The sequence below is a fragment of the Ceratotherium simum genome, chromosome 35 (assembly GCF_057802395.1).
Source record: "Ceratotherium simum simum isolate JZ-2026a chromosome 35, ASM5780239v1, whole genome shotgun sequence".
Lineage (NCBI taxonomy): Eukaryota > Metazoa > Chordata > Mammalia > Perissodactyla > Rhinocerotidae > Ceratotherium > Ceratotherium simum.
The window spans coordinates 31,291,052-31,312,964 of record NC_141934.1 but is presented as its reverse complement, the minus strand read 5'-3'; the positions used below and the strand labels follow the sequence as shown (position 1 = coordinate 31,312,964).

Below are 21,913 nucleotides of genomic sequence, written 5' to 3'. Positions count from 1 at the left end.
CTCAGCTGTCAGTGCTGATGCCTCCGCAGGAACCCAGAAGTCTCTGTTCTGGAGAGGGACAGAGCAGCTAAACAACAGATTCTTTTTTATGATTTGTATGGTTTTATAGTTCCATGACTTTCAGCAGTGGCCACCTCTCCACCTTAGTTTCCTCATCAGTAAGATGAGAGGCATTATGCTGCCCCCAGCAAAGGCCACCTCCATTGGTGCCTGGCCCACATCAAGGCGTCCAATGAGGAGGCGGCCACTGCAGAGGCAGTGCACCAGAAAGATACAGAGGGATCCCATGGGGAGCACATGCCTAGGGAGTTCACCTGACTGGCTGTAGGGGACAGGCTCAGAACCTCAATTCTGAGAGTGCCCCAAAGTTAATCAACTTGGGGTGCTGACTCACACTAGCAAATCTCAGAAGAACTGAAATCTACAGCTAAGACAGCTACACGAAGAGAAACGTAACCATCAGGCAGACCAGATGTTCACAACTGGCTGAGGAGCAAATGACTTCCCTGGGAAGCCACCATGTCACAAGGTCCCCGGCAAGCAGGGAACTGGAACAAAGTACAAGCCAAAAAAGGTTCAGGCTTTTTTAAAAAAGACCGTACCTCTTCTGGAAACTTTCTGTAAATTTAAAGCCTTTTTCCTTTTTTCTTCCAACTCTACTTGTAGTTTTATTTCTACAACCTAAATACAAAGAGTTAAACAGACATGTTATTAAGGATGTAAATCACAGAAGTTCTACACACGAAAACAGTAAACCTCACACATATAGTCTAAAAAGCACAGCTGCCCAACCTTATTTCAAATTGCTTCAAACAGAAGTCCTCAGTCTGGTACTTTTCCATGTACTTGGTATCTCACTGCATTCTGCCCAAGTTCTATCAGGCGGTAAGATGAGGATTTTTTAAAAAAGGAATCGAGACAGAGCAGCCATTCTGGAAATAAGCTGCCTTTAGGGACTTGCACTAACACTAAAAAGAACTATTTGAAGAGCCCCTCATGAAGGCTCACCAACATCGCAGCACGTGGGTTACAGTTGACATGCGTTTCCACACGCAAAGAAACACACGCAGAGGAAGAACCAACCCTTCTAACGAGCCAACGGTCCAGAAGCAGCCTTTCTAAGTGACTCTGCAGGCGCCACCTGCCTTGCGGTTCTCCATCACTTACTCAGTCAGGCGCTGTTCAGAAGGCAGCCTCACAGCCCCGCCACAGCCTACGTTTCCAGGACCCTACTAAAATCTGAGCGTTTACCTGTTCAATATTTGACCAGAAATATTCTATTTCTCTAGCGGTTGAGGCAGCTATGCGTCTCAGTCGGCTCTGCTCTTCTTTCCTTCCCTTCTCCTCACGAAGCTTCTTTTCCTCATGATGGCGTGCCACGGTCCGGACGAGCTAGTAAACAAAAGTTCGAGAGCTTTACGTTATGCTCTACATCATGCTATAAGAAAAAACATCCATAAAGTTTCTTAAAAATCTTCTCAGCCCGTAACGATGTATAATTCGCAGAGAGATGCACCCTCATCTGCTCTCAGGGCACACCAGAGAAATGCTAATACAAGCAAAAACCAGTGCCGACATTCTGCTGGACTTTTCCAGAAAGTTTTATCTTACTAAATACACATATTTTTCTCCAAAATGGAACACCATAGTGTGCTACACTCTTCTTCCCCCATTTAATATATGATTAACATCTTTCTATGAACAAACATAGATCAACATCATTTTTAATGGGCATGATCTCCACTGCATGACTGCAGCAAGATTTATTTAATCCTAGGTATGAAAAATGTTAGGTTGGGATAATTCACTTTTAACACTTTTGCATTAAACTGCCAAACTGCTTTCCAGTACTTATACTCTTTACAACCCCACCAGTAGTACCTCAAAAAGGTGCTGAGAAGTAACTTAAAAATGAACACATTCTGAGCCCTGAGCACAGCACAGCCGCCAGCCCCGATTCTGGGCCAAGAAACGTGCAGCAAGCCACAGGGACACTGCTGACATGGCCTCCCTCCCACACTCGTGGTCGACGCACACCCCTCGCACAAAGCTACCTGTTCAGCCTCTTGCCTGTCTGTCCCGGGGGAGGAGGGACAACATGAGGAGGGCAGCACTCGGCCACAGCTCAGCTGCCCCTCAGCCCTGCTCCTCAGCATGCGTCCTATGCCCCTCGTCCCCCACCCACCACCCTGCCCAGCCCATGTTCACATGCTCAGGACCATCCTCCTTTGTGAAAAAGGAAGTGCTTAAGGAGCAATCTGGGTTTCTTCCGAAATTTCCATGAACCTGACTTAACACTCAGACCCCACTGTTCTCCCAAGGTCTCGGCTTTCCTCTGCCAAACCTACGTCGGGAAACTGATGGGCAGAATTCAGGGGAGGGAGGTGACAGGCAGGGCACACAGGCTCGATCCCAGTCCTGAGAGTGCAGGAAATATGAAGACAGTGTCTAGGTGCTGAGGAGTAGAGACGGTGATGCAGTGATGCGGGGAGAAGCAGCAGGCCCTGGGCTACTTACATGGACAGAAAGACAGCTGCTTCACACTCTGAGACCTAAGAGTTCTAGAAACCTGTCACTTTGCAGGTTCCTAGTATTGGCAAGAGCGCCTCCTAGGGGTTCTCCCCAGGACTGGGTGCCTGCTTTGGGAACAATGAGAAGGAAATAAATTCTCAGCACCAGCCCGGATCTGGGGGGCTGCAGGCATCCTCATTCCAACTGCCAGGCGAGACTGGCAGGAAAAGGCACCTAAATCCCACGCCACAACTGCCGCAGGGGAAGACATGTTTTTTCCCAACAGTGCACACTGGAGCTCTGAAGACATCTCCTCAGAAGTGAATTACACAGCACAGTTACTTTCTAGACAATAGCAAAATATTCTTTTTTTTTTTTTTTTTTACGATTTTATTTATTTATTTCTTCCCCCCAAAGCCCCAGTAGATAGTTGTATGTCATAGCTGCACATCCTTCTAGTTGCTGTATGTGGGACACAGCCTCAGCATGGCCAGAGAAGCAGTGCGTCAATGCGCGCCTGGGTTCCGAACCCGGGCCGCCAGCAGCGGAGCGCGTGCACTTAACCGCTAAGCCACGGGGCCGGCCCACAAAATATTCTTCATATCCGTTATGAGTCAAAAAACCTTTAGAGAGTTGGTCTGGGAGACCTACTGTTTAGAGCACTTTAAATTCCCATCACCACCAAATGAGCACTGAGAACCGCGCTTGCCTGTGTTCCACACCTACCTTCTTGGCAGCAGCCACCTTCCACCTCCTCTCCTGGGCAAAGTCCGTGGCCATCCACTGCACCTCCTCCAGCAGGTAGTCCCAGTGCGATCTTGGGCGCGGGGCCTCCTGCAGTTTCGGCAGCCGCCTCACTGACCACAGGCCTTCTTTCCTTAAATCTGCTATTCGCTGATGGATCTGGTTTTCCTGCAAGGAGTGTAGGGGGTGAGGCAGTGTCCAGCATGTAATTATTAAGTTTGTTCCACTAATTCAGACCTCAAATTCATGAAACCCTTTGTGTGAAAGTCTCAGCAAGAGAGGGAAGACTTGAACACAAAGGTCGAAAGTGGTTCTATGAGAGGTCAGAGGAACGGGCATGCGACCTCCCAGAAGCCTTAGAAGAAGCTGAGGCCACAGTCCTGCCCCGTCTCAGAAACACGGAACAGAACTCAGAGACCACGCACACACAAAGGAAACAATACAGGCCTGGAATTTGTTTCAAAATCATCTGGAAGGGGGAGGAACAGATCAAATAAGACTGGCCACGTACTGATCACTGTGTTAGAACTGGGTAATGGGAACGCTGGGTTTATGATATCCTACCTATTTTGACATGTTTCTTTTAATTCCCCTAATGAAGATGAACAAAATAACTGCTCAGTCACCCAACAAACAGTAAGCACTAACTTAAGTGCTAGACCGTGACCCACATCGGCCTGGGCAGCGCCGGTGGGCTCAGCTCTGAGCCCCAGCACTGACACTGAGCTCCTCAGCCTGCACCACACTCTCGCCCCCCTGCCCTCTCCTAGAGCCTCCAGGGAAAGCAGCCCAAGACCGCTGACTTCACCTCCACACGGGTTTGCTTCCACCAAGACAAGTCAAACTACTTGGTTTTAATCTTGGTTTCTACAGGTCACAAACCATGTTCAATTGTCCTTACTATCAGCTATTCCGTTTTAAACTACTGCTTCCTTAGAAACTAAAATCAAATGCATTCCACAAACTGGGATACATTTTACCATCTTCTTGAGCACTTAAAAAAAAATTTTAAGTGCACTTACCAGTGCTATTTGTTCTGCCAGCTTATCCTGAGAACCATCTTGAGGCGGGGCAGCATTTTGAGCTGGGCTCTGCGGTTTCGGGGGGGCCGACACAGCTGCCCCCGGGGACCGGGAGGTGACTGGAGACAGTGACTTGTTGGCTGCTGAGGAGGGTCTATTCACTGGGGAGGCCCGTGCAGGTGAGGGTCCCGAGCCCAAGCTGCTCGTGGGAGCGATGGATGCAGAAGACGAGGTAGGCAGGGGCCGCTGACAGGACTGGGCGGGGTCCACAGGTGGTCTCACAGGCACCGCCGTCTAGCAGGTAGAAAACAGGTGAGCAGGTGAAGACAAGACTTCAGCTCAGCTCCCAGCACCCAAATGCCAGAGACAGCATCGCTGAGGAGGGGAATGCACCAACGCCTCCCCCTCCACAGCAATGCACACAAACAAATGAATCACATCCTCCAACCACAATAACACCAAGACCAAACCTTGTCTGCATAAAATAATAAATCTTCTTACTCCACAAAACCACATAGAGCTCATTATAAACTGTTTTCACATTTTGTCTTTTTTTTTTTTTTTTGAGTTAATTATTTATTTTATTTTATTTTATTTTTTTTATTGCAGTAACATTGGTTTATAACATTGCAAAAATTTCAGGTGTACATCATTGTACTTCTATTTCTGCATGGACTACATCATGTTCACCACCAAAATACTAATTACAACCCATCACCACACACATGTACCGAATTATCCCTTTCACCCTCCACCCTCCCCCCTTCCCCTCTGGTAACCACCAATCCAATCTCTGTCCCTATGTGTTTGTTTATTGTTGTTATTATCTACTACTTAATGAAGGAAATCATACGGTATTTGGCCTTCTCCCTCTGACTTATTTCACTTTGCATTATACCCTCAATGTCTATCCATGTTGTCACAAATGGCTGGATTTCGTCGTTTCTTATGGCTGAGTAGTATTCCATTGTGTATATATACCACAGCTTCTTTATCCATTCGTCCCTTGATGGGCACTTAGGTTGCTTCCAAGTCTTGGCTATTCACATTTTGTCTTATCTCATGTAAGCTTTTTCTTTTCTTTTGCTTTTTCCAGCTTTTTCTCCTGTTTTTTTTATTTTTTTTTTTTGGTGATGAAGATTGGCCCTGAGCTAACATCTGTTGCCAATCTTCCTCTTTTTTTGCTGGAGGAAGATTAGCCCTGAGCTAACATCTGTGCCAATCTTCTTCTATTTTTATGTGGGTCACCCGCCACAGAACGGCTGACGAGTGGTGTAGGTCCACTCCCAGGATCCGAACCCACGAATGTGAGCCACGGAAGTGGAGCACGCTGAACTTAACCACTACGTCACAGGGCCGGCCCCTCTCCTATCTTTTTTTAGTAACAGAAAACTAAAGGAACCCCTCCCACCTTGACTCAAGATGAAGTTAAATTCACATAGGATTCTGTTGGGGAGGAAGTGGGGGAGCAGAGACCAGGGAAGGCAAGGCATTGCTACAGAGTGAGAGGGCTGAGGACAGACGGAAGCAAAATGCAGCACGTTTCTAACCTGGAATATGGAGAAGACACCAAGTAATACACTCTCTCTATATCCAAGGAGGTGCCTTTTACGGCGTGCGGTTTCTGTCTTCACACCCAGTAATTTCCTCCTACCTCAGGGTCGGCAAACTATCACCAGCTGTATACTTTTGGAAAGAAAATTCTACTGGCCACGCCACTCATCTGCACGCTCTGGGGCTGCCTTCACCCTTCAACAGCAGAGCTGAGTGACTGCAAAAGAAACCACAGGGCCTACAAAGCCTAAAATATCTCTATGCTCCTCTCTTTGTAGCCCTTTACAGAAAAAGTTTGCCAACCCCTACCCAATCTAGAAGGAACAGGTTTCTATGGCTTTTGTAAGGAGCTTTTTACAAATCATGTTCCACAGCTGATCCTTCCAACAAGGGGAGGTATAGGAATCCAAGAAAAACCTCAGTGCTGCTTGAAGTCAGCACAGGCTCCATGAAAGTAAGTGTTCAAAACAGAAGCACTTGTCTCCACCAACATCTAAAGCCAGCAATGGCCTAGAAAGGCTCAGCTGCCCTGGCAAGACATCTCCTTCTCAAGGTGAGTGTAGCCAGGGCTTCAACGTGGACCTGCAGGAAAGGCTCCCCAACCAACCCAGGTGCAAATCACAGCTCCTCCAGTCACTGGCTGTGCGATCTTGCCAGGTGATGCAGCCTCTCTGGCCTCAGTCTTTTCGTGGGTAAAATGGGGATAATAAAGATTCTACCTCACAGGGTTGGCTAGGTAGAGGGAATAAAATAATGTGGATAAAGTGCTCATTATAGCACCTGACACCAGGTAGGTGGTGAATAAAAGGTAGCTCTGACTCTTACTACTCCATTATTATAGAAGACCAAACTTTGCCACGAATGTCAATTAACCAGAAAGAACTGAAGTCAAAGCCCACCTAGGAAATCCTCTTGTTAATGAGGGACGGCGAGAAAACGGAGGTTTTTCTTAAGCGGGCTCGATCACATGCTGCTGAGACAATTCTCTGAAAACGCTCCCTACTGTCCCCTTGGGTGCTCTAGACAGCTCATGCTGGCACTTCGAGGACTCACTACTCTTTAAGCACCACAGTTTACAGTCTACATTCCAAAAAAGGAATCTGGGTCAAATTAATTAGTGGAGGAGGAGGGGCATTATCAGTACCTGAAACGTACATCAAGCCTAGTCAGCAATGTTCGCCCAGGTTTGTAGAGGGCAGACAGAATATCCAGGAAGGGGAAAGAAAGGTGCCTGGGAGGGAGTCTGGCGGATGGTTAGGAGCCGGGGCAAGCCAGACTGGACGGCTCATCACAGCTACGGCCCTGGACGTCCAGCATCCTCAAGCCTTCGTTCCTGCCCTGGTTAAATGGGCTCCTGCCACCCACCTCTGAGGTTCTCAGCACATCAAGCGGGACAATGGACACAAGGCCCTTCGCGTGGCTCCCTGTACTGAGAGGAGCAATAAGAATCCCGTTGTTTCCTGATATTTTAATAATGATAACTGCGATTACAGAGCCAAATAAAATCAGGTTGCAACTGGTGCATTCACTAACTGTTCTGAAGTGCGACAGTAAACCGCTAAGAGAAAGTGTGCAGATTACGGCACAGCACACCACCCTGTCTAGCGCACGCCTCGTCTTTTCTTCCTTTCTAGCCGACAGAACGAGGCGTCCCGAGTACCTGGGGCTGCGATGAAAGCTGAGGGGCCTGCGCCTGCGCCTTCCCGGGCGTCGGGGCGCGGAGGGCTGGCTGTGCAGGCTGCGGAGGAGGCGCGGGGAGCTGGCTGGGCAGGGGCGCGGGGACAGGGGCATGTGCCTGCTGGGTCTTCACTGGGATCTGGAGCTGTGCCTGAGGCTCTAGCATCTGCGGCTGCTGAGCAAACGGCAGCGCTGACGGGAGAGGCGCAGCGGGGAGGCCGGCCAGGGGCAGCCGGCCGGGGAGCTGCGGCGGCGGAGTGTGCAGGCTGGCGGCATTCTGCACCGGAGGCCCCGTGGAGGCGTCGTACTGCTGCTGCCTTTGCTTCTGTCCCACGAGCTGAGCGGCCTGAGGGGCGGGAGGCATTCCTCCTGCAAGACAGGAAACACCCGCCAGCACTGACGTCAGAGTGCAGAAGCATCCTACCAAGTGAGTCAGATTTCACACCCTAATGCTTGTCACAGACCCATCACCGAGAACCATCACACACTCAAACGGGAAACTCAACGGCAGGAAATTCGTGTTATATTAGATCTGAGGTTATAAAGGAGTGCACAGAAAAGGAAAGAAAGGCGCTTGACCTTTGCAAGTTAGCATCGAAGCAGAACAGGCATCCAATAACCACAGGGTGCCCTACCACAGTGGCAATTAGGAAAAACACAGGAGTGAAAATTGGAGACAAGCTTGAGGACAACAAGACGTGTGGCTCCGTTACAGTGACGAGAACTGGTCTCCAAGGGTTTCTTTACACCATCTTAATTGGGACTCAGAGGAACATCCCAATTTCAGAAACCACTTCAAATATGCTGCCTCGACTACACACAGTTTAGTCTGAGGTTGGTTTTAAGACCTCTCCGTACTCCCTCTTTCTGAGCTAAAAGATCTAGTTCTGGCGCTGGGTCTTACCTTGAACTGTCGGCATTAACTGCTGAAGAGGAACTCCTGTATTCACCCCTGGGTGCTGGAAAACTACCCCTTGGTGACCCACTTCAAGTCGAGGTCTCTTAGACTGCTCTAGAATAATTTTCAGAAAAGGTGCAGTTTGATGTAAAAATAAAACCACAAAAGTAGTAGAAAAAACATGGGTAAGTGTTTTTATAATCTTTGCACAGGGAGGCCTTTCTATGCATGAACCAAAATCCAGAAGCCATAAAAGATAAGTTTGATAAATATAATTTCTTTTCATTAAAAAATTGCAAATATAAGAAAAAGCATCATAAAAAAGCAAAGGACAAGCGACATCCTAAGAGACAATATTTGCAACACACATGAACAGGCAAAAGGTTGATTTATTCAAAATTCAGAAAGCTCTTACAAATTAACAAGAAAAGTATCAACAACCAGACAGACAAAATGAGCAAAGAATATAAAAGGCTAGCAGAGGGACAGACTAATGGTTAATAAACATAAAAAGACACTGTGCAACCTTATCAAAATTAAAGAAATCCACATCAAAACAAAAAATTTAATTTTTCACCCATCAGATCAACAAAGATTAAAAGATTAATCATACTTAACAAAACGGCCAAAATGTGAGAGAACCAGAAACCATTGATAGGAGTGAAAACTGGCCCTATCCTTTTGAAGGGCAATTTAGCATCACCAATACTTAACTACACATACACTTTGATCTAGCAATTTCATTTCTAGGAGTTTTTCCTTGACACATTTTCCTGATACATTGACAAACATGTAGAAAAAAATATGACACTAGATGTTCAATCCTGTGTTGATTATAAGAGAAAAAAGGTGCTACTAACAAATGAACTCTAACAAAGGTCTGATGAATAAAGAAGGAACCACCATACAATGGAATACTATACAGCCATCAAAAAGAATGAGGCCTGTGACTGGGAAAGATGGCCTATATTGAAGACGTACCAGTGTATATACAATCACGTCTGAATTTTTCAAAGTGATAAATATGTAACAATGCTTGTGTGTGGACACAATCATGTCTGTGAAAATGCACAAACGTTAATAGCAGCTATCTCTGTGTCTAGGGAATGGGCAGATAATACCCAACCAGAGGCAGACTTAAGTCACACCCTTCTGAACTGTTTGAATCTTTTATATAAAATGTGTATTAAGTTTATAATTTGAAGAAAAAATTCAGAATGGAAAAAATGAATGACAACTTGAAAAAGCAGATGGTTTTACCTTTAATCATATCATGGGGAATGAAGAGCCTACAAATGCACATAGAAAATCAAAATGGAATACACCCATTCAACTGACAAATTTCTCACTTCAGTACACATACACATTCACCTATTTTGTTTAGCTGATAGTCACCAAAAGAAAAATTAATTTTCAAAGTAAAAAGAAACTAACCAAAAGTAAGTTCTTCAGCATTCACGCTTCAGAAACACGTGGCCACTACGCTGTGACTCCCACGTTAAGAGCTACCTGGTTCCTGAGGCCACCACTGCAGCCTGTGCTCCAGGACGTACCTGCTGGGGGTCCGGCCTGCTGCCTCTTAAAGGGGTCCGTTTCTACCGCACTTCCAGTCCCTGCCACCAGGGTCCCTCCGAGGGCCTGCTGCTGCAAAAGAAAAATGCAATTTTGATACCTGAACTGCATGACAAGAATGAAATATACTAAACCTATCGTAACCGTCCCAACACTGACCTCATTCCTTTAAAATAAATGTTATCTACCCAATGTATGTAAATATACATATATAATGTATATTTATATACAATAAATAAAGTTCTAACTTACCTCTGGAGGGAAAAAAAAAGGATTTGGAGAAGATATATTATTCTGGGTTTAAATGGAATTTCAGATCAGTGCAAATCCTTCAGAAACGTACTGGCTTTGCACACAGAATGACAGCACAACGGCTGATGCCAGCGAACATCAGTCATAGCTCTAAGACTGCAGCTTAGCCTCCCTGGTCAGTCATACTGCCTGTCATCACTGATCCCCTCCCCCAAAAAAGCTGAATAATAAAAGGAAAGGTTGAAATTACCTTCCTACTAGAAAATGACACTAAAACCCAATTAGTAACAATCTAATTAACTTGGATCTTCAAAATGGTATTTTTGCAGTTAGCACCCTACTAGATATATAGAACTGTGTGAAATAGCCGAGTCTGGGCACCCTTCACTCTTACATCTCTGAGCCATCCTTGCAATGACACTAAATGCTAAGGATGATGTTTAACAGCTGCTAGCTACTCTGGGGATTCCATTATATCTACTCTACTTAGCAAGGCTTTTTAAAGGCAAAAGTTACAGATGCCTAACAGGTAACTGCCCCATGAGGGGGCTGTAGATGCCTGAAGCCCTAGGAATGGACACTAACCCACCAGTACCAGCCATGCTGAAGGTTACTGCCTCACATGGGGAAAGGCTTCAGAGTGATTAAAAGGGAAAATAAGCACGGTGGTTTACATTTAATGAAGATGGGAGAGGAAGAAAGAGAGGGAGGGAGGGAGGGACAGACAAAGAGAGAGGGGGAGGGAGGGAGGGAGGAAGAATGATTTGAAAACCAGACAATATGTGAACAGTGGTTATCTCTGGGTACAGGATCACAGGTAATTTATAATTTGTGTGTGCGCACTTTTCTAAACTTTCCAAATGTTCTACAATGAACATGTATTACTTACATAAGCAAAAAGGTTTTTTTAATAAAAGAAACTGATAAAGGGTTCTGCCTCCAGATAAAGGGTTCTGCCTCCAGTAACTTCCAAGTACCTCCTATGAGACCAAACATACTCCAGATAAACATCAAATCTAGACAAAATATAAAAATATGAAAAGGTAGGCAGATACAGAATGGGACTCGACACCTGCAAGCAGGGAAGGGACCTAGGACAGGTTTCAGGCTTTATGGCATTTGGCATGAGGGCCGGCTCATCTGTGCTAGATGGACCGACTCAGACCAGAGACAGAGCCTCAGTGGCTTGAAGCCTCACTCACTAGGACAGAGAACAGGAGACCACAGCAGAAGGAAGCTAGGGGGAATCGCCACAGGAGACCGCTGCAGACAGGGAGGCCCCCAGTCCTCTCCCTCATCTCTGGCTGCCTCCTAAACCACACATACACAAAGAATCCAAGCTCAGGGCAACATAACCACAAGGAGATTTCAGGTGCCGCCTGTAAGTCGGGAGACAGAGTTGACAATTTCAATTCAATCACATTAACCAACTGTGAAACTTAATACTCAACTCAATACTCCCAGAACATAACAGAACCCAGAGTCTACACCTTCTATTCATGACATCCAAAATCCAATTCAAAATTACTCCAAAACACAAACAAACAAGAAAACATGAGCCACGCTCAAAAAACAATCCATGGATACCAACCCCAAGACAACCCACATACTGGAATTAGCAGCAAGGATTTTACAGTGGCTTTAACAAGTATGCCCAAGGACATGACGAAAATACGTTGTAATGAAGCAGGAAACTTGACAGGAAAAAAGAAACTGTTAAACAAAGAGAACTAAACGGAGATACCAGAGCTGAAAAATAAACACCTGAAATAAAAACTTCAGTGAATAGGGTGGACAGCAGAGGGCGTGCAGAGGTCAGGGAGGTGGAAACAGATTCTTGAAAGAAGCACAAGAGGAAGACTGGACTTCCAGACTCAGCTTAACGGTCCGGTCATCAGGGCAGCACAGCGCTGCCCAAGAACGACGGACAGACAGATAAGAAGACCTGAACAGAGAGCCCAGAGGGAGCGACACCGACACAATCACGCCATTTCCTAAAGGCTCCACAGCAACCCAAAGGGAAGGAAAAGTCTTTTCAACAAAGTGGCACCAGAAGACTAGATATCTATTTGAAAAAACTGGTTAATTGGACTTTATTAAAATAAAAAACTTCTGCTCACCAAAAGACACTGACAGGGAAGGCCAACCTCTCTTTCCCAATTTCCTGACTGCCGCTGACTCTTGGTTTCAGAATGATTTAAAGTTTTATCTTACAGCGTCTTCATGAGTATTTTATTGGGAAAGACACTGCTGTCTTTAAGAGACAAACCTGATTTTATTAACAATCATTTCTTAGAACTCTCAAAAAAAAATTCTCACAGAGAAAACGGGTATTCTTCAATGAGACTTGAATGCTGGGTACCCATTTTACTGGAGACAACATCAAAACAGACTTTATCCACAGAAGACAATGTAATTTACAGGGAGTCTAGAAACTACACCAAGTAAAGAACAGCTGAAGGAACGAGGGGTGTAGCTCACAGAAAAGACAACTCAGAACATGTGCGACCTGAAAGGGGAACAGACTTACGTTACCCTGGAAGAAGATATTAAGACCAGTAGATGCAATTGGTGGTTACTAGGGGGTAATTCCTGCCCCATTTAAACAAACAAATAAACTGTAAACTAACCAGAACTGTGGTGTTCGTAAGGCTGGGTGCTCAGTCAATCAAAGGACAAAACAGGGTCAGGGAATGAGACGACGACCTTTCTGAGTACCCTAAAAGGACTTACTCGTAAGTGGAAAGCACTTTGAACTAGATGACCTAAGGCCTCTCAATTCAAAATTCTAAAAGCAGTCTCCCTACGCTGAGACTTGGATGAGGGTAACCGAGGGGGAAGCACAAGCAGGAAGACCATTCAAGCTTTCTTTTGAAAAGTGTATCTATCACAACAGCTGAGCCACCACTTACACCTATAAACTTTTAATTCTATACATAAAAATATGAACACATATGTAAGAATAAAATATAATAGCTGGGGTAGGGTAACAGAACTATAATTACTCATTTTCTCTAACATAATCACTGAAAAATAATCATCAGTTAGGATTTTTTTTAAGATCTAATAAAATAGTATTATTTTCTATACAATAATAGCACTCTAGAATACCACCTCAAAACCTTTTGGAAGAAGACAGAAAGTAATACATGTACACACACACTGAGAACTCTGGATTTCTAGAGTTTAATTAGCAACAGATTAGTTTATTATAAAAATGCTATAATTGACTGCAAATAACAAAATTCATACTAAGAATATGTCTTAAACTCTTTTTAGAATGCTTAACAGTGCTGGCAAGACAATAATAAAACTGGGACCACTTACATATTTCTAATATGTATGTTTTTAGCTAAAAACAAAGTGACAATATATGGTGAGCACCATAAAGATAATTAGACTTTCTTGATTCACTAATGCCACTCTTAAGAATTTTTTCTAAATAGAATAGATATAACCTAAAATTAGAGAAGTGGTTTAATGAATTACAGTTCCTCAAAATGATGGAATATTAGGAGCTGTTGAGAATTAATAAAAGTGAAGAAAACATAGTTTGTTAAATAACAAAAAAAGCATTAATACACTGTGTCAACTGGTATATACGTAATATAATATAAAAACATTTTGTGTTAGGATGATGGAATTATGAATAATTATTCATTTCCTCTAAGAGAAAAATCACTGAAAGATACTCTTGACTTAGAATGGTTCTTTTTATAAATAGATATGTGTGTGTATGTGCATGTGTGTATGCATATGTACATACATATTATTTTATATACAACACCTCTGCAGTCCATAATACTACCTCAAAATCTTTTGGAAGTAGAAATTAATACATATGTAATACAGAGAATTCTGAATTTATTTCTAGAGTTTCATTAGTCAATATAGATTAGTCAATATAAAAATTCTACAACTGGTTGTAAATAAAACATACTGAGATTTTCATTTCAAAAGAAAACAAAGGATATGTTTTTCATTTCAACTCTTTTCTGATAGACTCTCCATTTTCCTGTTTCCTTAGACATCCACTAGTATTTACCTCAAAGATCTATAATTCAAAATGGAGACTCCTTGGTTTTCTTCTTAGTCTCCTAAATATTTTTTATTATGAAATAATCACATATACAAAAGAAATTATAAAACGTATGTATGTGACTTAAAATGCACAGTAAGATTAATCATAGAATTTAAACAGTGGGATACGGGTATTCAGTGAACACTCTTCAACTTTTCTCTCTGTTTGAAATTTTTCATAATAAAACATTCAGAAGTAAAGTGGAAAAACTTATAGATACAGTTTAAAAGAGTAACAATAAAGCAATCATCCATGTGCTCGTCACAAGGCTTAAGAAATAAACTGCCACTCATGCCTTAAAGACCCCGTGTGCTGTGACGGCAGCCCCGCCCCCCCACCAAGGCACTTGTTACCTGAACTGTGTGGGAACATTTCCTCGCAGCATCATCACCTACAGACTTATCTCCACGCAATATTTTGTTTGGCTTTCCTTACTAGTGAACTTGAAGTGAAAGAACGCTGCACCGTGTTCTCCTGCAAGCCGTTCTGTTCCACACGATGTTGCTCAGACTCGTCCACACCAACACGTGTAGTGACTACAGTTCGCTCCTTTTCACTCCTGACCACTCTCACCAGCATTCCTCTGTATGAATGTGCACAACTCACTGATCTGTTCTACTGCCTGGGGAGATCTTGTTTCCTTCCAGTTTGGGGCTATTACAAACAATGTCGCTAGGAACATTATCGCACGTGTCTTCTGGGGCACGAACACAAGAGTACCTTTATAGCACACCGTTGGGTCAAAGGGTCTGCCCACGCTCACCTCTTCCAGACCATGCAAAATGTTTCCAGATGTTTCCACGCTACACTCCCATCAAAGGTGAATGAGAATCCCACTGAACTATATCTGTCCAGTTTAATTTCTGGCCATCTGGAGTGACAGTGAATCAGAGCGATTTAACGTGCATCACTGTGGAGACTGCCCATCTTTTTCATAAGTTTACAGGCGCTCCTTGCCTTCCCTTGTCCCACTGTCCTTATTAAAACATTTATCAATGTGGTCTATAAATGCATTAATGTACTACATTCGGGGCCGGCCAGGTGGGGTAGCGGTTAAGTGCTCGTGCTCCGCTTCGGCAGTCGGGGGTTCACGGGTCTGGATCCCGGGCACGTACCGACGCACCACTTGTCAAGCCATGCTGTGGCAGCATGCCATATAAAGTGGAGGAAGATGGGCATGGATGTTAGCCCAGGGCCAATCTTCCTCAGCAAAAAGAGGAGGATTGCCAACAGATGTTAGCTCAGGGCTGATCTTCCTCACAAAAATAATAATAATAATAATAATAATAATAATAATAATAATAATAATAATAATAATAATGTATTACATTCCTCTAATCATTAAAAGGAAAGATGCCCCACTAGTAAATTTTATGACAATCTCCAATTATGAAATCTCATCTTGAATTGTATCAAACTTACCAGAGAAAGCACCTAAATACTGAGTTCAAATTATTATCTCCCACCAAAAGGAATCAGGCTCCTTGGAGAAATGACTGATTCCTAGGCTGGATCAAGGCATATGCAAGACGAACCTTAAACATTTTGTGCCAGAAAGTAAGGCAGTGCTCAGAGAGTGACAGGGATATGTCAAAAGTATACTAAAGCCAGCGTGAAGGGACTCTAACTGATCAAATTACAGATAATTTGAGCATCAAAATAATAAGTAAAAGAACAGTGGGGGGCCAGGCAGCAGATGACTGGCAGGGCACAGGAGACTTGATGGAAGTGGATATCTTGACAGGCGTGTAGGTTACACGGGCACTTGTCAAACTCAACAAACCATAACACTTAAGATCTGTGCATTCCCTGCTTATAAATTATACCTCAATATGATATAAATTCATCATTTTTGCAGATCAAAGAAGAAAAATCACATGATCATGTGAACAGATGCAGAAACAGCATTTGACAAAATTCAACATCCGTTCATGATAAATACTAGGAATAAAGGAATTTCCTTAACCTGATAAAGGACATCTACAAAATCTACGGCTAACATCACACCTAATGGTGAAAGATTAAATGCTTTCCCCCTAAGATCAAGAAGAAAGTAAGAATGGTCTCACCACTCCTATCCAGCATCATAATGGAAGTCCTTGCCAGTACAATAAGGCAAGAAAAAGAAATAAAACACATACAGATAAGAAAAGAAAAAAAAGATCTTGCTTTCTTTGCAGACATGATTCTCTATGTAGAATACCCCATGGAACCTACAAAAAAAGCTCCTAAAACTAGTGAGTTTAACAAGGTTGCAGAATGTAGGTTCAAATAATCCACTGTACTCCTATCTACTTGCAATGAACAATTAGAAATTTTTTTTGAATTTAAGTATCATTTACAATACCACAAGAAAAACTGGAATACTTGGGTATAAATCTAACAAAATATGCACAGAATTGGCATGCTGAAAACTACAAAACACTGATGAAAGAAATCAAAGAAGACCAAAATAAATGGAGAGATAAACCATATTCCTCGACTGGAAGACTCAATATCTTCAAGATATTACTTCTCCCCAAACTGGTCAACAAATTCAATGCAATCCTAATCAAAATCCCAGCAGGATGTTTTGTAGATAGGGATAAGCTGACTCTAAAATTTATATGAAAAGAGAAAGGAACCAGAATGACCAAAGCAACTTTGAAAAAGAACAAACCTGAAGAACTCACACTATCTGATTTTAAGACATACTACAAAGCAACAGTAGTCAAGACAGTGTGCCATTAACAAAAAGACTGACACACAGATCAATGGAAGAGAAGAGAATCTAAAAAGAGACCCACACAGATAGGATCAATTGACTTTTGGCAAAGATTCAAAGTCAATTCAACGAACACAGCATAGTCTTTTTAAGAAACGGTGCTGGAACAACCGGATATGGATATGCAAAGAAATGAACCTCAGGGCCAGCCCAGTGTCACAAGCGGTTAAGAGTGCCCGCTCCAATTCGGCGGCCTGGGGTTTGCAGGTTCAGATCCCAGGCGCGCACCGACACACCATTTGTCAAGCCATGCTGTGGCGGCGTCCCATATAAAGCAGAGGAAGATGGGCATGGATGTTAGCCCAGGGCCAATCTTCTTCAGCAAAAAGAGGACAACTGGCAACGGATGTTAGCTCAGGGCTGATCTTCCTCACAAAAAGAAAAAGAAAAAGAAATGATCCTCTACTTATGCTTCCCACAATATGTAAAACTTTACTCAAAATGGATCACAGATCTAAATGTAAAACATAAAACTATACAACTTCTAGAAGAAAACATAGGAGGAAATTTTTGTGACCTTGGGTTAAGCAAAGAGTTCTTAGATATGATGTCAAAAGCACAATCCATAAAAGAAAAAAAATGGATAAAATAGAATGCATCAAAATTTAAAACTTTTGCTCTGTGAAAACAGTATAAAAGAAGAAAAAGATATGGGGCCAGCCCCGTGGCGTAGCAGTGAAGTGCGTGCTCCGCTGCTGGCGGCCCGGGTTCAGATCCCAGGCGCGCACCGATGCACCGCTTGTCAGGCCGTGCTGTGGCCGCATCCCACGTGAGGTGGAGGAAGATGGGCATGGATGTTAGCTCAGGGCTGATCTTCCTCACAAAAATAAAAAAAAGAAAAAAGAAAAAGATAAGCTACAGAATGGGAGAAAAATATTTGGAAATTTACATCTGACAAAAAAATTTATATCCAGATTATGCAAAGAATTCTCAAATGCAACAATAAAAAAACAAACAACCTGGGCCGGCCCCGTGGCTTGGCGGTTAAGTGCGCGAGCTCCGCCGCTGGCAGCCCGGGTTCAGATCCCGGGTGCGCACTGACGCACCACCTCTCTGGCCATGCTGAGGCCGTGTCCCACATACAGCAACTAGAAGGATGTGCAGCTGTGACACAGAACTATCTACTGGGGCTGTGGGGGGGGGCGGGGGGACAAACAACTTGATGAAAAAAATGATGAAAGAAATGAACAGAGGGGCGGGCCCGGTGGCTCAAGCAGTTAACTGTGCATGCTCTGCTTCGGGGGCCCAAGGTTCATGGGTTCAGATTCCTGGCACGCACAGATGTACCACTTGTCATGCCATGCTGTGGCAGCATCCCATATAAAGTAGAGGAAGTTGGGCACAGATGTTAACTCAAGGCCAATCGTCCTCGGCAAAAAAAATAGGATCAGCATCACATGTTAGCTCAGGGCTGATCTTCCTCACAAAAAAATAAAATATAAAATAAAATAAAATATAAAATTAAAATAAAATAAAATGAACAGATACTTCACTAAAGAAGATATACAAATGGCAAATGAACACATGAAAAGATGTTCATCATCATTAGTCTTTAGACATATACAAACTAAAACCACTACACACATACTAGAATGACTACAAAAGAAAATGACAATAAGTACTGGGGAGGATGCAGAACAACAGGAATTCTCATTCATTGCTGCTGGGAATGCAAAATGGTACAGCCACTGTGAAAATGTTTGGCAGTTTCTTATAGAGTTGAACATACACCTACTATACAACCAGCGATCTGTCTCGTAGGAGTTTACCAAATGAAATGAAGGCCTATGTTCACACACAAAAAAACTGTATACGAACATTCACAGCAGCTGTATTCAGAAGAGCCAAAACGGAAACACTCCAATGTCCTTCAAAGGACAAGTGGGTAAACAAACTGGGGAACATTCATACAATGGAATACCACTCAGCAAAAAAAGAAACTATTAGTAAATGCAGCAACTTGGATGAATCTCAAATGCATTATGCTACACAAAAGAAGCCGGACTGAAAAGGCAACACACTGTATGACTCCATTTATACTTCATTCTGGAAAAGGCAAACTCATAGAGATGGAGAACAAAGGTCAAGGGAGGGGTGCGGTTTGACCACAAAGAGGTACCATGAGGGGACATCTGGGAGATGACAGAACTCCGCTGGTTCTTGACTGTGGTGGTGGTTACACAACTCTATGTGTTTACCAAAACTCACAGAACTATAGACCAAAAAGACTGCATTTTATTGAATTAAGTAACTTTAAATGAACAAATACTTTTAGTGACATATAACCCACTGATTAAAATAAGAAGCCATATATGGATATATAAATGGAAGAAAAAAGAAAGTTCGTCTTTACAGTAGAACGCCAACTAATAAATGGAGAAGGAGTAATGGAGTTAGAAAATCCATTTTGCAATCTCTAAGGTAATAACTGATTCTGGCAAGACTCATCAATAGACGCTAGAATTAGTGGTTGAAAGTTGAATCAGACATAGGATATTTAACAGTCTCCAAATCAGTTATCATTTACCACAGGAAAAATAATAACCTTCCACTGGAAAAGCCTGGTGGACACCATCTTCACCCAGAAGTCAAACTGAACATCACCAGTTACGAAACAGACACCATGGCCTCCTGATGTGACACACTGAGCTGGACACAGCATCCCTTCTGTGGTATTCCTCTCAAAAATACACGACCCAAGTCAGACACATGAAACATCAGACAATCCCATATCAATCAACATTCTACAAAATAACTGACCTGTACTCCTCAAAAACGTGAAGGTCATGCAAGACTGAGGAGCTGGCCCAGATTAAAGAAGACCAAAGAGGCATGACAACTAAACACAATGGGCTTAGTTTCCCCCAGGCTGGGGAAAATAACTGTAAAGGACATCCTCAGGACAAAAGACGAAATCTGCATGTGAGCTGTGGCTTAGTCATAGCATTGTATTCCTGTGAAATGTCCTGATTTGATCGCTGTCCTGTGGTTAGGTCAGAAAACATCTTACCTAACACATGCTGAAGGATTTAGGGATAAAAGTGCATGATGTGTGATGTTTGTAACTTACTCTCAAATACTTCAGAGAGAAAAGTGTGTATGTGCATATACGAAAGAGAGAGAATGAAAATAATGCAAATGGGGCAAAAAGTTAACAACTGATGAATCTGGGTAAAGGATATAAGGGGAGCTCTTTGTACTATTATTGCAACTTTTTATATGTTTGAAATTATATCAAAATTAAAAATAAAAATTTTAAAAACACATCACCACAAAGATGGAAGTGCTTTCATAACCCAGCACAATCTATTCCAAAACTACTAGAATCTGACCTATACTTTTAGGTTCTTGGCATTGGTAACGTAACACTGGATGACTTAATTTTCAAAAAATTAAAAATAATCAATTTGCCTTCAATTAACATCCATTTAGAAGTCTAAGGTCCTAATGATTGCTGAAGTGCGTTGCACTTCAGTATTTCTCCTAGCTACAGAAAATATCAAGTTATCATCTGTTTAAATCTTTTTTTTGTTGTTCTGTTTTGCACTGTTCTCAAAAATACAGATAGAAGACACAAGAAAGAACCAACATTTAAAACAGCACACAAGGAATCCTAAGCATACGTTCAGCAGGACTATAAGTATTAGATGACATGCATGCTGAAGCTACTACTGCCGCATTATAGGTCAATACAAAAAAAAAAAAGTAATGCATTAAGATCTGTGTTGTCATTTACTCATGCAATTTAATTTTATATACAGGAAGAATTTTTTTTTTAAATAAGGAATGGGCTCTGGAAAAAAATGCTGAAGAGCAAATAGTAAATTGAAGGTTAAAATATCTGGATGAAGGAAAAGTTTGGGATGAGACTACATTTTAGAACCATCGAAAAGTACCTGAAATGGTTGCTGCTGGGATGAAAAAGCAGCAGAAACATTTGGAGGAAGCTGGGTTGCTATAGCAACAGGAGTACCAGTCTGCCCATCCTTTCCTGTCACAACCTTTACCTGAGAGGAAATATTTTGAGAAAAAAAGGCAACTTAATTTTTAAGACTGCTCAAAATTTTGTTAGAATTTTATTGCTGATAGCTCACTGATGTTTGGTGTTTAAAAATGGAATGTTTTGCACCAAATCCTGTAAAAGGACACCAAACTGATTTATGACATTTATAACATAACAACCTAACTCAACTGCAAATCTTGCAGGAACTCCAATCTAAGTCACAAGCGCAGTATCCTTAGATTCTACAACTTCAAATTTTAAAAACGGGAATGGCAGAGAGTCTTCAAGTACCTAAGCCCTAACAACCTCATAGGCAGTTTGCACAACAGCCTCTCCATTGCCCACTATGGGTGGGTCGGAATGACAAAGGTCTATTTCAGTGAGAAGTTATAAAAAGGGATTTCTTTTTCTTCATAAGCACAGATAAGGGGGAGTGAGTCTACAGACACCACTGGTGTACAAACGTAAAGAGAATTAATTTCACTATTTCATGGCAACAGAGGTGAAATCCTCAAAATAATCATATAAACCTTTTGGAAAATAAAAATGGTCCAACCTGGAAAGGGTGTTAAAGGAAACACACAATGGCCAAGCCACACAGATACGTCCATAAATATCAATGAGGACGGGTGAGCAAAGAGACCAGCTTTTGTTTACCAAAGGCTGATTTCTTTGCAGGAGAAGAGCTGACAAAGATTTAAAGTATTTTAGCTATATCATAAAACAAAATAAGCTCCACCAACACAGTGTACACTACACAACACGAAGGCACAAAATACAGTGCATTACAGTACACCTCACTATCACCCTGTTTTGATTAACTTCTTTTTTAGGA

At 42.6% G+C, this 21,913-nt stretch overlaps 1 protein-coding gene across 21 annotated transcripts in view; it reads right to left on the bottom strand.

Moving 5' to 3' along the window:
* The window catches only part of EP400 (E1A binding protein p400), a 126,298-nt gene that overhangs the window by 87,194 nt on the left and 17,191 nt on the right, over nucleotides 1-21,913 (bottom strand). For 12 of the 21 annotated variants that reach the window (XR_015549835.1, XR_015549834.1, XM_087423518.1 and 9 more), the window contains 8 exons: nucleotides 20,972-21,082; nucleotides 9,960-10,050; nucleotides 8,413-8,520; nucleotides 7,492-7,877; nucleotides 4,278-4,571; nucleotides 3,238-3,423; nucleotides 1,252-1,392; nucleotides 603-681 (listed from right to left, as the gene is read on the bottom strand). Coding sequence is in view for 19 of the 21 variants with exons in the window: in XM_087423518.1 (XP_087279644.1) it covers nucleotides 603-681; nucleotides 1,252-1,392; nucleotides 3,238-3,423; nucleotides 4,278-4,571; nucleotides 7,492-7,877; nucleotides 8,413-8,520; nucleotides 9,960-10,050; nucleotides 20,972-21,082 (1,396 nt within the window). In the remaining 2 variants the exon portion in view is untranslated. The remainder of the gene's footprint in view (nucleotides 1-602; nucleotides 682-1,251; nucleotides 1,393-3,237; nucleotides 3,424-4,277; nucleotides 4,572-7,491; nucleotides 7,878-8,412; nucleotides 8,521-9,959; nucleotides 10,051-20,971; nucleotides 21,083-21,913) is intronic. The other 9 variants (XM_087423510.1, XM_087423520.1, XM_087423511.1 and 6 more) reach the window with 7 other exon arrangements.